The 14,966-nt window shown below is 38.2% G+C and overlaps 1 protein-coding gene across 5 annotated transcripts in view; it reads right to left on the bottom strand.

The window, feature by feature from the left end:
- Nucleotides 1-14,966, bottom strand: part of LOC129767870 (protein furry) — a 248,238-nt gene that overhangs the window by 134,261 nt on the left and 99,011 nt on the right. For all 5 annotated transcript variants that reach the window (XM_055769115.1, XM_055769116.1, XM_055769117.1 and 2 more), the window contains one exon: nucleotides 216-376. In XM_055769115.1, the coding sequence (XP_055625090.1) occupies nucleotides 216-376 (161 nt within the window). The remainder of the gene's footprint in view (nucleotides 1-215; nucleotides 377-14,966) is intronic.

Below are 14,966 nucleotides of genomic sequence, written 5' to 3'. Positions count from 1 at the left end.
AGTTAAATCGTGGGAAATTATTTGGATAATTTGTTATCGCACTCCTGCATCTCTGCACAAATCTAAAATTGTTAGCCGTTAGCCGTGTACTATTCATTGAGAAATTCATTATAAAAGCGGTGGCAATCGAAATAGTAATGAGTAATGAGGTGCTAGGAATTATTCGTTCAAGACGCCCAAATTATAGATTCTCTAACTGCAGATGAAATACATACCTCTATCATTTTCGGACTGCAACGGACCAACGGTACCGAAAAACCGTTTGTCCAATATCTGCAATAATTGCAGAGCGGTCGAGTGGACTTCAACGCGTGGACATCCGGTCATCAGCAGTGTCACATTGATAACAGACGTGTAATGATCGCAGGGATACTCGCTGTAAGTATAAGACGATAATTATTAGTTAATAATGATGCGACGTGACTGCAAAATAAAGAATCGTGCTCAAAACGACACCCTAGATGATGTTTAATGTTTATTACAGCTGCCCTGAATTTAAGACTTTCCTCAGACATTTTTCGAGACGGGAGGGAAATTGATACATACAGTGATAGGCATAAAAAAGCCCGCCTTGCATGTTTCATTTTTTCCCAATTTCTGGACTATTTCATCAAAAACTACTACCGTAATTCCATAGAACTGTATATTAACTATTACTTTTCCAAGTAATCAACAAGTTTTTTTCCATTTTTTTAAATATTTAGTTTACTTCCTTACATGACTTCTTTAAAGTGTGCAAATATGCGATGACAAAAATAAAAACATCCCTTCGAAAAATAATATTAAAATCAATCAAAGCCTTTGAGTAACCCCTCGTTTCCGCATGTCATGACAGCTGGGGCTATGCGATATTATTTACAACCTTTCAGTGATTCAGTTGACGCGATATGTTAACTAGGGAATCCAAATTTTCCGTAGTTATTGGTTTTTGACAAATATTTGGTCTGGTTCCTTTTCCTCTCTGGAGCCACCAATGTTAACCAGGGAACTTATTTCCCTGGATTTTTGTAACTTTTAGAAACTCTCTCATGGGCTTGGCCCCTAGACTTCAGTAAATCCCGACCAGGGTAGCCACTAACCCTTCAAAATCCGACGACTTCAGAATGGTGGTCTGCTTTTCGGATTGGGGTTTGCTCTGTTATCCTTGCCAGTGTTTTCGAACTGTTTCACTGTTAGGAGTTCTGGTGTTGCCTTGCGGATGACAGGAATCGGATGGACTCGGTGCGGAAAATAACAGGAGTAATTATTGTGCGTACGAAAATCAACTTTGACGTTATTCGGTCGTTTGCTAAAATGAACTGAGGATTTGGACTAACTTATTGAGTAAGAATCCGGACTATATATACACGAATTCTTACTCTAGATTAAAATTCAAAGAGAAAGAAGAGATCTCCCTTTTCTACTCAGATAACCGAGACCGTATCAGTTATCTGCCTGCCTATTTGTAACATAAAATTCATCCCATGGCTTCCATTCTTCGTTATCGCTAAAGAGGTTCAATTTGATGAAGATTTTACGACCTAACTATTTGCTGATTGTTAGCAAAGGAATCCCTATCTATATTTTCCTGTTCTTAGCCTCCACTACGCCACCCCCATAGGATTCTAAATAAACATTTTTGTTTCTTTACTCTATTCATTCTCTACCATTCACACTCATTGCATGTACAATAAAGGGCGAGACCTAAACATACAATTTTATCATCTCTCGGGTGGCCCATACAGCGCTCTCGCTTTGGGTCTTATCAAAACATGATTCCCGCGAAAAAGGTTCAAGTGGGAAACATCTAGCTAATTGTCGGTAACAAAAATTTACTTCTATTCCTTCGTCTAATGCGAACTATTGAAGAAAAGGAAAAGAAACATGTGGTTTCCTTCTGCTAGCATTATTTTGTTTTTCAAATGCGTGTTGCGCTACAAATTTGAAATTTGATATTTGTTTATTTGTTTATTTTTTTTAAGTTAAAGTTCATCTGACAGCATCGTCTTAACGAAGTAAGATAATTATAAATAGTCAAAAAAAACACATACACGCATTAAAACATACATTAAGCACGTCTGAATTTCTATCCTGTTTCTGAAGCATAGTGACGTTTCTTCAAAATCGAAAAATTCCTCTACTAACGAAAAAGTCCTTATCATTCCACTAATCGGCTCATGATGACCAAACGATGCGGGAGCGGTTGCAGCAAATACGAGGATCGTACGATGCGACTGGGAGCGCGAAAGTTCACCCTCTGGAGCAAGTTAGGTGCATCAATTTCACCACAAATTAGTTTTGCAACGAAAGTGGCTTGGTGTATACGTCTACGTCGCTCAAACGTATCCAGATTCAGCAATCTACATCTAGCTGTATATGGCGGTAGGTTCGGCGGATCACGCCAAGGCAGATGCTTGAGCGCTCTACGGATGAAGCATTTCTGAATTCGTTCAATCCTATTGCTCCACATGAGCTGGTAAGGGTTCCATACTACAGATGTAGCTTCAAGAATTGGCCGAACAAGAGAGCAGTAAAGCGACTTCAGGCAGTAGGGATCAGTGAGGTCCCTAGAAATTTTTGAAATGAGCCCATGCTGACGATTGGCTTTAGTTATCAGCGCAGAATGGTGTGCGTCGAAAGTGAGTTTAGGGTCGAGCGCTACGCCCAAGTCGTTGACCTGACTAACTCTCTCCAAGAAATAATCATCGATCGTGTAGTCGAATATAATTGGCTGTCTTTTCCGATAGAAGCTCATAATCACACATTTAGTGATGCTGATGGTAAGTTTATGCAGGCGGCACCAACACACAAACTGCTCAAGCAAGCTCTGCAACCGATGGCAATCCTCAAGAGTTTTGATGGTTATTAATAGGTTCAAGTCGACTGCGTAGATCGATACACAGCCGGATGCTAGAATAAGCGATTCATCGTTATAAAAGATCGCGAACAGCAGCGGTCCTAGATTACTGCTTTGCGAAACTCCAGAAGAAACAGCAAACGGAGATGAGGTGTAAGACTGAAGTTTGCCACGGAGCGTTCTTCCAGAAAGGTATGACCTCAACCCGTTGATGAATCCTTTAGAGGCACAAAGATGCGAAAGTTTCCTCATTAGAATCCGGTTGTCAATTCGATTGAAAACGACTTTTATGTCGGTGTAGTTAGCATCTACCTGATCACGTTCCTCTAGGCGGTCGATACAAAACGATGAAAACTTTTTGGAGTTTGGAAACATAAAGGAGGCCTTCAACACGTCAGGAAAAATCCCTTGATCCTGCGAAGCTGTGTAGATACGGGAGAGTGGTGAAGCCGAAGCTGTAGCACAGCAGCAAAAAAAACTATTGCAGGAATGCCATCTGGGCCAGGAACTGGTGAACGTTTGAACTTTTTTACACCTTTCTCAATCATCTGTGGAGTAACAGCGAATGACCGCAAGTCTGTTAAACCCTCCGGAACGGACATCCTGAAGGAAACCACTTCGAAAAACTGGCCTGCAAAACAGCTTCGTTTTCCAACAGGACAACGATCTGAAGCATACGGCTAGGAAGACCAAAGCCTATTTACGTTCACGCAAAAAAAAACCCCTAGGATGGCCGCCACAAAGTCCTGATCTCAACTCGATTGAGAACCTGTGGGCCATTCTTGACAATAAAGTGGTTAAAGATGATGTCACTAATAAGGACACTTATTTCACGGCTCTCCAGAAGCCGTTGAACGTAATTGATCCTCGGCACCTCCAGAACTTGGTCTATAGTATACCCAAACGTCTTCAACAGGTCATTGAAGCTTCAGGAGGCCACACTAAATGTTGATGCTTTTAACTTTTTTGCTTTTATTGTGTGATTTTTTGTTTCTCGAACTCAGGCTTGTATATTTCTTTTCTATTTTTATTTTGCGTGCTATTGAAATAAAATGTTTGGTTTATGTAACGGACTCAGCTTAGAAAGCAGGGCTAAAATTAAATTAAAATAATATCAAATTTGGAGCGCAACGCGCATTCGAAAAAAAACGAATAATGCCAGCAGGAGGAAACCACATGTTACGTTTCTTTTTCTTCAGTTGTTCTATAAGGCTCTCGAGATAAGCGCGCCAGAGATAGCGCAGTTAGGTCATAAAATCTTCACCAAATGGAGCCCCTTTTGCGAGAGCGATGAATGGAACATGGTCCATGGATTTTATGTAGCAAATAGGCATGCAGATAACCGATAAGGTTTCGGTTATCTGAGTTGAAAAGGAAGATCTTTTCTCTCCCTTTTAATTTTAAGCGGAACGTATTTTCTCAAAATTAATTTAACCATCAGTAGCCGCCCTAGTCGGGATTTGCTGAAGTCTAGGAGCTTAGCCCATGAGGGCTCTCTTGACGCAAGATTCCGAAAAGTAACAAAAATCCGAGGAAATAAGTTCCCTGGTTGACATTGCTGGCTCCAGAGAGGTGGATCCAGACCAAACATCGACAAAATCCAATAACTAGGGAAACATGGATTCCCTAGTTAACAGTTAGTTTTTTATGTATTTTTTTTAAATATGATGGCTTTTATTTTGGACAACGCATACTTCCACACATTGAAGAAGTCATGTAAGGGAGTAAAAAAAATCTAGCAAAAATGGCAAAATTTGCTGATCGATTGAAATAGTAATAGTTAAAAAACAATTCTTTAAAATTACAGTAGTTGTTTTCAATAAAATAGTCCAAAAATTGAAAAAATTGTAAGGGGTTGTATCTAGGACACGACCGCATATTTTCGACGTAGAACTACGCAATTACATTATGCAACAGCTCGGTGGAAACAAAAATTCTCCCGACTTGCATGTATATTTGCAAAACGGATTTCCACAGGTACATCGATTTTGAAGTCTGTGTTGGGGAAACCGTAAATCGGGTGAATCAAAACTTGGCAGTTAGGGCGTTTAGATAACGCTTGACATTTTACAGCTATTCAATTGTTTATCTCATGAAAAATAACATTTTATTAATTGTGATAGACGTGAGAAATATTCCCTATCAATTGATGCAAACACCTTTCCGATCTGTTAAGAAATGTTCGAGTTATTAGCATTCGAAATACAGGTAGGGTTAGCACACAAATCGGCAGAACAAATGATTGTAACAAAAGAAGGTTCTTCCAGTTTTCATGAATTTAAACCGTTTAGAGATTAGCGAATTGTAATGTATAGCATATCAAACAAATCTTAGAGAATTTACGATTCGATTGGTATGCAAATCATGAGAATTCGTTCACAGTGAAAATAGTTATTAACGTTAACTTTATTTCATAAAAACGTGACCTGTATTCTGATTTCGCACTCTCCTGAAAGACGTAGTTCTACGTCAAAAAATCCAAACATCCAAGGTGGGCTTTTTTATGCCTGTCATTGTATATACGGAGGACACGTAAAGCAAAGGATATTCCATTTTACAGACATGCTTCCTCCTAGCAGCCCATCGATTACTCATTGCCTAAGCCTCGTGAAGAAATACGTGCTCTCCGGAAAATATGTACGGATGCAAGGATCGAATTGTAACTTATGTGCAATATTTTCATAGATGAATTAATTCTGTAAAAGGTCGGTCGGGAAAAGATGACTACGAGCCTCTTCCATTTCATAATGAACAATGAATCTTAATCTCTCCATTAGTTCATAATGTTGCAACCTCCCGGATGACAGGATTGGCTTTGTTCGAATTTCGGCTTGTCTGCCCGTCATTTGCTGACTCTGCTCGTACATTATCGTTCCGTCATTGTTTACTACTGCTTTACGTTGAACAATGAGGACAACAGATTAATTTTGAAATATTAATTCTACACGACAATATGTTGCCTCAGGTGCTAGCATAGCTATGTCATGCTATTCAATACGCATGAATATAAAGACGGTTCAGGTAACTGAAATAAGTGTGAGCAACAGTGCATCTTGAGCAAATCATAAAGATACTGCATAAGATATGCTTGTGGAAAGCACAATCCCAAAAGTGTAAAAATAGTGAATTATTCCCTCAAAGTGTGTTTATGGTAACGCGTATCAAATTAAATGGCGTTAGATATTCCATCCATTACTCTATGAATCAATCAACATATATAAATAGATATTTCACGAGAGCAGCAAGTGATTAATCGACAACCATCAAATTGTGCTCACCAGAGCATTAATAACGAACGATCAGTAATTAGATCCGGGATGAAACGAAACATATTGATTCATATTCAATAACACGTAGTAATAGTGTTTAAAATTAGATCGATGATAAAAGGCCTACTTTTGATGAATAGAGTCGGAGTTGACTAATTCATAGTATCCTCTATTCCGAAATAAATAGGAAACCCACCACAATACAGACAGGTTTGTACATGGATTCGCCTCCAATTGGACATCTAGTTAGCCAAAAATTGGACTTTTGATCCTCTAATTGTACATTTTTGTAAATGTGATAAGGTGTTTATATTTTTTTTGCACAATAACCATGGATAACAACTATTACAACCATCCTCCTTAGAGGCTTTGGACCTTCTGTTCTGGTTCTTAATATATTCTAAGCCAGATATGAAGAAGGTTTTTTTCCAACCGTGAGAGCTGTCTTTGACGGAAAACTGAAGGTGAAAATAATTTACTCCGCAGTGGTTGTTGTCACCGTCGCCGCCACCACACAAGCGACGCGGTTTGAGTTTCTGTTACTGTTCTGCTAAAAATGCTGCATATTATAATTAATGGATTATTTCTTTGGGATATGGTGTTTTTGAGAATGCGGGAGATGTTATTTTCGAGATACTGAAAAACTACTTGGATATTCCAAAAATTAAGTGTCAGTGTCGCTCCATGCAACGACCAATGAACAGTACATGTTAATACTGAGGCTGAATGTTGAACTGGCAATTTTTAAATTGGCCTTCAGTTTCTTACTTTAATTTGTTGCTGAGAGATCAAAGTCAATCAAACCAAAAGTTCTTAGACAACACTAACGTTCCTAATGGAACTTTCACCATTTCAACATAAATATTACTTGCGTCATTTTTATTAGTAGTACTTAGTCGTGATTCCCAAAAGCTTCGAATTTTTAAAAATTAATATATTCGGCAAAACCAACGAAACAGTCGTTTCTTTTAGACGTAGAACAACGTCTTTCATTGAAGGTACCAAATCAGAAAACAGGTCACGTTTTTATGAAATAAAGTTAACGTTAATGACTATTTTGCCGCGAACGGATTTTGGCGATTTACATACCAAACGAATCTGAAATTCCCAAAGATTTGTTTGTTATGTTGGGGAAAAAGAAATGTCGTATATTATCGATATATGGCAACACTTAAACATATCTTGTGTTTTACTTATCGCATAAAGTCATACTATACGGCTATTTAAAGACGACAATCTGTGCTACAAGTGTCGTTTTGACAGTGTTGTGATTGTCCTTTTCAGTCTCAAGTTATAGTGCGTCAAAGATGGAGTCCACCAAGCAAGAAATTCGCCATATTTTACGTTTTTACTACCTACGAGGGAAAACAGCAACGAAGGCGGCCGAAAAAAATCGTGAAGTTCATGGACCCGATACTGTAACGATTCGCACAGCACAGCGTTGATTTGATCGATTTCGTTCTGGTGTAGTGGCTGTCGAAGATCCACCCCGTACTGGTAGGCCAATAGTCGTGGAAACCGATAAAATCGTTGAAATCATCCAAGTAGACCGGCATGTGAGCACTCGCTCGATTGGCCAGGAACTGGGTATAGACCATAAAACCGTTTGGAATCATTTGCAGAAGATTGGATTCCAAAAAAAGCTGGATGTATGGGTGCCACACGAGTTGACGCAAAAAAATCTTTTAGACCGAATCAACGCCTACGTTGCACTGCTGAAACGGAACGAACTCGACCCATTTTTGAAGAAGATGGTGACTGGTGATGAAAAGTGGATCACGGACGACAACCTAAAGCGAAAAAAATCGTGGTTGAAGCGCGGTGAGCCGGCCAAAACCATCGCCAAGCCCGGATTGACGGCCAGGAAGGTTTTGGTGGCTGTGTGTTTGGTGGGATTGGAAGGGAATCATCCTTTATGAGCTGCTCAACTATGGCCAGACCCTCAACTCGGTTCCCTACTGTGAGCAGCTTGACCGTTTGAAGTAGAAGCTACGGTAGCTCGGATGGGATGTCCTATTGCACCCACCGTATAGTCCGGACCTGGCTCCAAGTGATTATCATCTCTTCCGGTCCATACAAAACGCTCTTGGTGATACTAAGTTGGCCTCAAAAGAGGCTTGCGAAAACTGGCTGTCTGAGTTTTTTTGCAAATAAGGAGGGGGGGTTTTGTAAGGGGAGGATAATGAAGTTGCCTTCTAAATGACAACAAGTTTGCGAACAAAACGGCGCATATTTGACTTAAATTGGATAATTTTAAGTATGTTTAATAAAGCGTCAAATTTCGATCAGAAATACGACAATTTTTTTCCCCAACCCTATATTACAATTCCCCGATGTATAAACGGTTTATATTGATAAGAACTAGAAGCATTTCCATTTTCCCATAATTTGTTCTGCTCATTTGTGAGCTTGTGAGCAACTTATCGGTGAGCAACGAAGGGGAATGATTTAAAGTCTCCGTAAACAAAGAAAAAAAGAAGATTAAGAACGAAGGGGAATATTAGCCTAAAGCATAGATATTGGATCTCGCTGAGGCAGCTTTTATTTCTAAATACGAAGCAATGAATATCGCTTGTTCTTCCTTGTTTTGCGTCATCACATGTCTTCGTTTCAGATTAGCTGTGGACGCGACCAAATTACTTACTCGCTGATTTCTCTGGCATTTCAATCATTACATCAAATTGACGCTATTCCATTAAGGTTCTGAACTACATAATTGTGTGGAGAATCATCAAACTAGGCTATCATCGGCTCACCAATAAAATAATTGTACAGGAATTTCTTGTATGATTTGGTTTCGAATGACAGTAGTAAAACTATCTTCACCAAGGATGAAAGTCAAGCTAATTGAGACCGCAAAGCGGAGATAAGTGTGTTTATACAGCCATTCCTTGCCAAATCGATACACTGGTTCTCAGATTTTCGTGAAAAATTGTAATTTTGTTCTTTACCACAAAACATTAGACCCGTATTTTTCTGTTCTATTTTAATTAGGGTAACCATTTCCATTTTAGGTTGGTCCGAAAAATGAACTTTTTCCCCCTTTTTTCCAAAAATGACTTTTTTTCATAACTTTTGAAGTACTGGACCGATTCCAATGACCAACATATCAAATTAAAGACAAAGAACTATTATTCTTTTAAAAATATATAATATATAAAAACACTCGCGAAAAAAATGTATTTTGGAAGTCAAGAGCAAAAAATAACGCCTCTCTGATTTTTTGATGTTATGTAAAAAAAACTCAGTTTTCAAGAAAAAATATAAAAAATAATAGCGCCCTTGGTCACGAGGCCATGTAAACTATGAAAAACTAATGTAATCAATAACAACGAAAACAAAATCCAATTGTTTCGCCGTTAGGGAAACACTGATAAGGGAATAGCCCAATCAGAAATTAGTAGGAAAAGCGTGGCGCATCACGCCACTCTATATCAGGTTTAGCTGAGTAAGCAAATTACATCTATAAAAGGGTCGAGCACACGAAGCTCACTCTCTTTCTCGAAGTTGTAAGCAGTGAAGTAAGCGTAATAAATCCTTTAAACCAAGTACTGTTGTTTTTAAAAAGCCAGCGGAAATTTATAATCCCCTGACTCGCAAGTTTAATTTTTTTTCAGATAAGACTAGATAATTGGCTTCAATTTAATATGTTGATCATCGGAATCGGTCCAGTAGTTCAAAAGATATGAATGTTTGAAAAAAGGTGATTTTCGGCAAAAAGAGGAAAAATCGGTTTTTTTTGGACCACCCTAAAATGGAAATGAGCACCCTAATAAAAATAAAAGAAAAATACGGATCTAATATTTTGCGATAAGGAACTAAACTACCGCTTTTTACGGAAATCTGAGAATAACTCGGTTTTGCATGGAATGGCTGTATATTCAGTTACTGCCTTTGACATTGCATCAATGCATCGAACTGACGCTATGGCGAAGCAGGCATTAAGGTTGTGCGCCACATAATTATTTGAGGAATATCAAGCCATAGTGACTGTCGTGCTGGAATGTTGCGAGTTATTTGGGTTCGCGTGCCAATCGCAAAACTGCCTTTAACAAGGATGGCATTTGTGCTAATCTTGAATCATCAATCAATTATCGTCAACTGATTTTACAATGAGAAACCATTTCAGGGCTACCAAACCATGCTACTAAATAGTTATTCCTAAAATTTCGCAGCATTTTAAAAAAATATCCGAAGTGATTAGTGACTTGATAAAAATAACAGCGTAGGCAACAATGTGGTCGTGTCTTGTACACAACCTACTATAATTTTTATTTTTCGAAAACAAACAAATATAGATGGATTGGGCGAAAACGAAAAGAAATCGTGGAATCGCTTTATATGGGTTATATAACTTTCCCTTCAGTGCACAACTACATCATTTAAATGTGGCATTATATCTTGGTACTGTATAGTGTATGAAGTTTATTTTTATATTTTCTGTTATTCAGATGTGGCTAGAGTAAGACTTAATAGAACGCGAGTTTATCATGGTTCACTTATTGCGGAACAAAATATGAGCAACTAGCTGACCCGGCAAACTTCGTCCCGACCAAAATTTATTTTTCGTTATCACATTCACGTTCAAAATCTCATTCAAGACTTTTCCATCACTTGCAAATAACATGTTTATCCGTTACATGGATTAAATGTTCGATACAGAAAATATGATAGAATAACGACAGCCCTAAATCGGACAATTCCTTTCTCGAGTTTCGCTCTTATCAACACATTTGGTGATCCATTTTTATTTATATAGATAAAAGAATATATAGGAGTGCGTTTTATCAAATATCAAATTAAAAAAAAAACAATTGTCATGTTTGGTTGAAATGTGTGTATTATTTTTACGGGACCCCCTCTCCATTTCAGAGAAGGGAGAGGTGTCATGCCATCATAGAAACATTTCTCATATTCAAAAACCTTCACATGTCAAATTTGGCTCCATTTGATTGATTAGTTTTCGAGTTATGCTGAAATTTGTGTTTCATTTGAACGGTAGCCACCCCTTGGAGAGGAGGGAGGAGTGTCGAACCACCATAGAAACGTTTGTCGATCCCTAAAACCTCTATATGCTAAATTTAATTCCATTTCTTTGATTAGTTCTCGAGTTTTTACAGCACCCTCCCCTCCTCCTCTCAAGACAACTCAAAGGCTACTTTGAGCAACATCGGGTGCTCAAAGTAGCCGATATCGATATCGATGTTGGTTTCCCAGTAATCGACATAAACAAAAACTTATTATGATGGTCGACCCGATCTAAAAATCGACCCATATTAATTAACACAAGTTCTTATTTGAAACTGTTAAGTTACTGTAGAAGTTGTGTTACGTGAACCAACTAACGACTAATATTTTAGTAGAAAGTATTATTGTTGTAATTTGTATTAATCATCATTAATCACACTTGATATTCTGTGTCATTTCATTCTGGAAAAGGCGTCTCTTGCCCAAAATAGTTTGAGTATCTCTGGTCTAGACGATAAAGCATACAAATAAAGTAAAACGAGCAGTCGACGGTAAACAAGCTCAATTTGCAGGTTTCAAAAGGACCGCACTCTTTTTTTACCACTATGATGAATATATTCTCCCCTTCCCCAAATCTAGAAAACGAACCATCTCTCACGTAAACCACGATTACGTAAAGTTTTATCATGAGATTCAAGTCCCACCGGTTCACTGAAGGAAATACATTAGGACCGTCTCGACGGTGATTAATCATGTCACGATATGATTGCAGGAAATATATTTAAGGAAAATTTGATTGGATTGCTTTTTTTTACTTCAAAGAAAATATCAATAAACTGGTAGTTAAAAATGCTATTTCAAATTTCAGAGGATAAAAATAAAATTCACGGGATGGCTCGTGCTGTGCATTTTAATTTTCCTTGGAAGCTGTTAAAATATTGACCGACGGCAGTCTTCCATGTTTCACAAAAACACTGCGTCCGGAATAAATATGTCCACGCTGCTGTTCACAGTTTTGTGTTTGAGTACAAACATGATTTTTTCGTACCTATGTGAGAAAATGTGACATGTTTGTATTCGTGGTATGTTCGGACATACGATGTTTAATCCCAATGTTTCACATGATGTTCGAACATGGTGTACAGTTTCTCTTGCATTTTCACCCCAAGCACCGGCAGTGCGTAGAGTAGAAGAAGCGAATCGGACACCACACCACCACCATTCAACGCGTGGTGTGTTGGTATGTTGACATGGAAAAAAAATGCTTTCCTATCATGACAATGGTTGATTCGTTTAAAATATTGGGCAAATAAAATAAACCTCTTTATCTGTTCTGAACAAAATAAATGTCGCCATATGAGCCTTAATAAAAATATATATTTTAGTGCATGAACTTATAGCCTCTTAGTTCATGCAATTTTTGAAATGCGAACTAAATTTCAAGTTCGTTTCTGTGAAAAAGTATTCTACGAAGAAATGTTTTGGGATGAATAATTTCTTTCCGTGTATGAAAAGAAACGAAACGAAAGCAATGAATACTGCGACATCGGGTGATATGTTTGTACATGATGTTCTTGAATTATAAACATTCGTGTTTTATAAACATCGTGTTTGTGTTCACATGTCTGTGTTTGTGTATCATTGTTCGTGTTGGGGATAGACACTCAACACTAGCTAGAATCATGTTCGAATTCAAACAAAAACATGGAATTTTCACATCGCGTGGACATGTGTAAGTGTTTTTCGGAAGACTGACCGAGGGGGATGCATATTAATAATGGTCTCGTGTATCGTTGCGACGGAGAAAGGGAATACTGGAACCTGTTGTTTGGTTCAAATGGAGCAGCAAATGATGAGGTTTACGGCAGGCAGCAGGAAGATCACGCACCGCACATCACGTCCGAAACAATTGTCGTTCATCATATCCCCTCTGTTATGGCGTGGTGAGGCGACTCGTAATCAAGCCAGCCAGTTGCCAACCGGATCAAGGAAGGAGAACCGTATCAAAATATACTAGCATCCACTTCTGCGTTCGTTCGCCCGCAATCGATTAGAGATTCAATTTTGCGGGTATGGTTGTGCGCTTGCGATTGTAGGGTAAAGTGATGCTGAATGTTCCGATGCTCATACTAACTTATTCAATGAAAGATAAGAAGAGTTTCAGGCAGAAAAGATCTCCGATTTTTAAATTTTTCGTATCGGTAAAATAGCATTTTTCAATATAATTTAACCAATTATAGGTTCTTTTGACACAACTTCTTATAACAAAATGGTTTCCTTCAGCTTCAATGCAGTTTTCACTCCGTTTGATTGGCGATTTAAATACATGATCTAGCCCATTTTGAGAAATGGCTTTTAACGCGTTGATTCTGGCCATGATTTCTGACGTAGAACTACGTCTTTCAGGAAGGGTGCCAAATCAGAAAACAGGTCACGTTTTTATGAAATAAAGTTAACGTTAATAACTATTTTCACTGTGAACGAAATCTCATGATTTGCATACCCATCGAATCGGAAATTCTCTAAGATTTGTTTGATATGCTATACATTACAATTCGCTAAGACGGCGCCAGTGGTTGTATGGTTAGCGTAACAGCCTCACAATCCGATCGGCCTGGGTTCAATCCCAGCTGGCGTCGTTGGGATTTTCTGAGGCGAAAAATCTCTGGTTACGTCTTCCTTCGGAGCGGAAGTAAAAGAAGTTGGCCCGGCTCATGAGTTGTTGAGTCTGATAGGTAGGAACAGGTGGAGTCGCCTCCCTGATGTCGGTGATTGGCACTAAAGTGGCGGAAATAGGCCGACGAAAAATAAGCGAAGATAAAAAAAAAAAAAAAAAAAAAAAAAAAACAATTCGCTAATCTCTAAACGGTTTAAATTAATTAAAACTGGAAGAACTTCCTTTTTTCCCATACATTTGTTCTGCTGATTTGTGTGCCAACCCTACCCGTATTTCGAATGCTTATAACTGGAACATTTCTTAACAGATCGGAAAGATGTTTGCATCAATTGATAGGAAATATTTCTACGCGTCAATTGAATAACTGTAAAATGTCAAGCGTTATTTCAACGCCCTAACTGCCAATTTATGATTGGCCCAATTTACGGTTTCCCTAACACAGACTTCAAAATCGATGTACCTGTGGAAATCCGCTCTGCAAATATACCTGCAAGTCTGGGTTATTTTTGTTCCTACCGAGTTGTGTTTCCCTAACCTGGAGGAATCCGCTTTGCAAATACATGCAAGTCGTTGTTGTTGTTTTTGTTGTTTTTGTTGTTGAGTACTTTTGAACTCGCTTGTCGTTGTTCAGACCGGAATATGTTTCCCTAAAACGTACTTTTAAACTGAGAAGCCTAAGAAAATCGTCATCTCAGATACTAGAGGTGAATGAACTTTCGCGGATCGAGAACTACGTAAACATGAGATGTGCAATAATTTCAGAAGGAAATATAAAATACAATGATCGTTTGACAATTCTTCCGTTCACATACTTTGGTAGTCCTAGGCATCATATCAAACGTAAAAGGACATTCATCAAATTTATTTGTAACGAAGAACATAATCTATCACAAAAATTTCAATGCATTCTAAAATAATATTCGAAGTGGTAAACAAGTGGATTGCATAATATAATTGCGTAGTTCTACGTTGAAAATATGCGGTCCTAGATACAACCCCTTAAATTTTTTTGTGGTATTTCAGTTCATAAGTTCATAATGGTAGATGGTGATGCGATTCATTAAAAGTTTTTACGATCAAATCATGTGGAACCAATACATCGTAACGATTTAATTGTTCATGAATGGTAGTTTTTATAGAATTGTGATTCTGCTAATTTACGAGTCGTGGACCGAGGACTATTATTGGCCAGCGTCTTGATTTGTTCTTGAAAATG

The sequence above is a fragment of the Toxorhynchites rutilus genome, chromosome 2, assembly GCF_029784135.1.
Source record: "Toxorhynchites rutilus septentrionalis strain SRP chromosome 2, ASM2978413v1, whole genome shotgun sequence".
NCBI lineage: Eukaryota > Metazoa > Arthropoda > Insecta > Diptera > Culicidae > Toxorhynchites > Toxorhynchites rutilus.
Note: the sequence above shows the minus strand (reverse complement) of the source record. Positions and strands in the feature narration are given on the sequence as shown.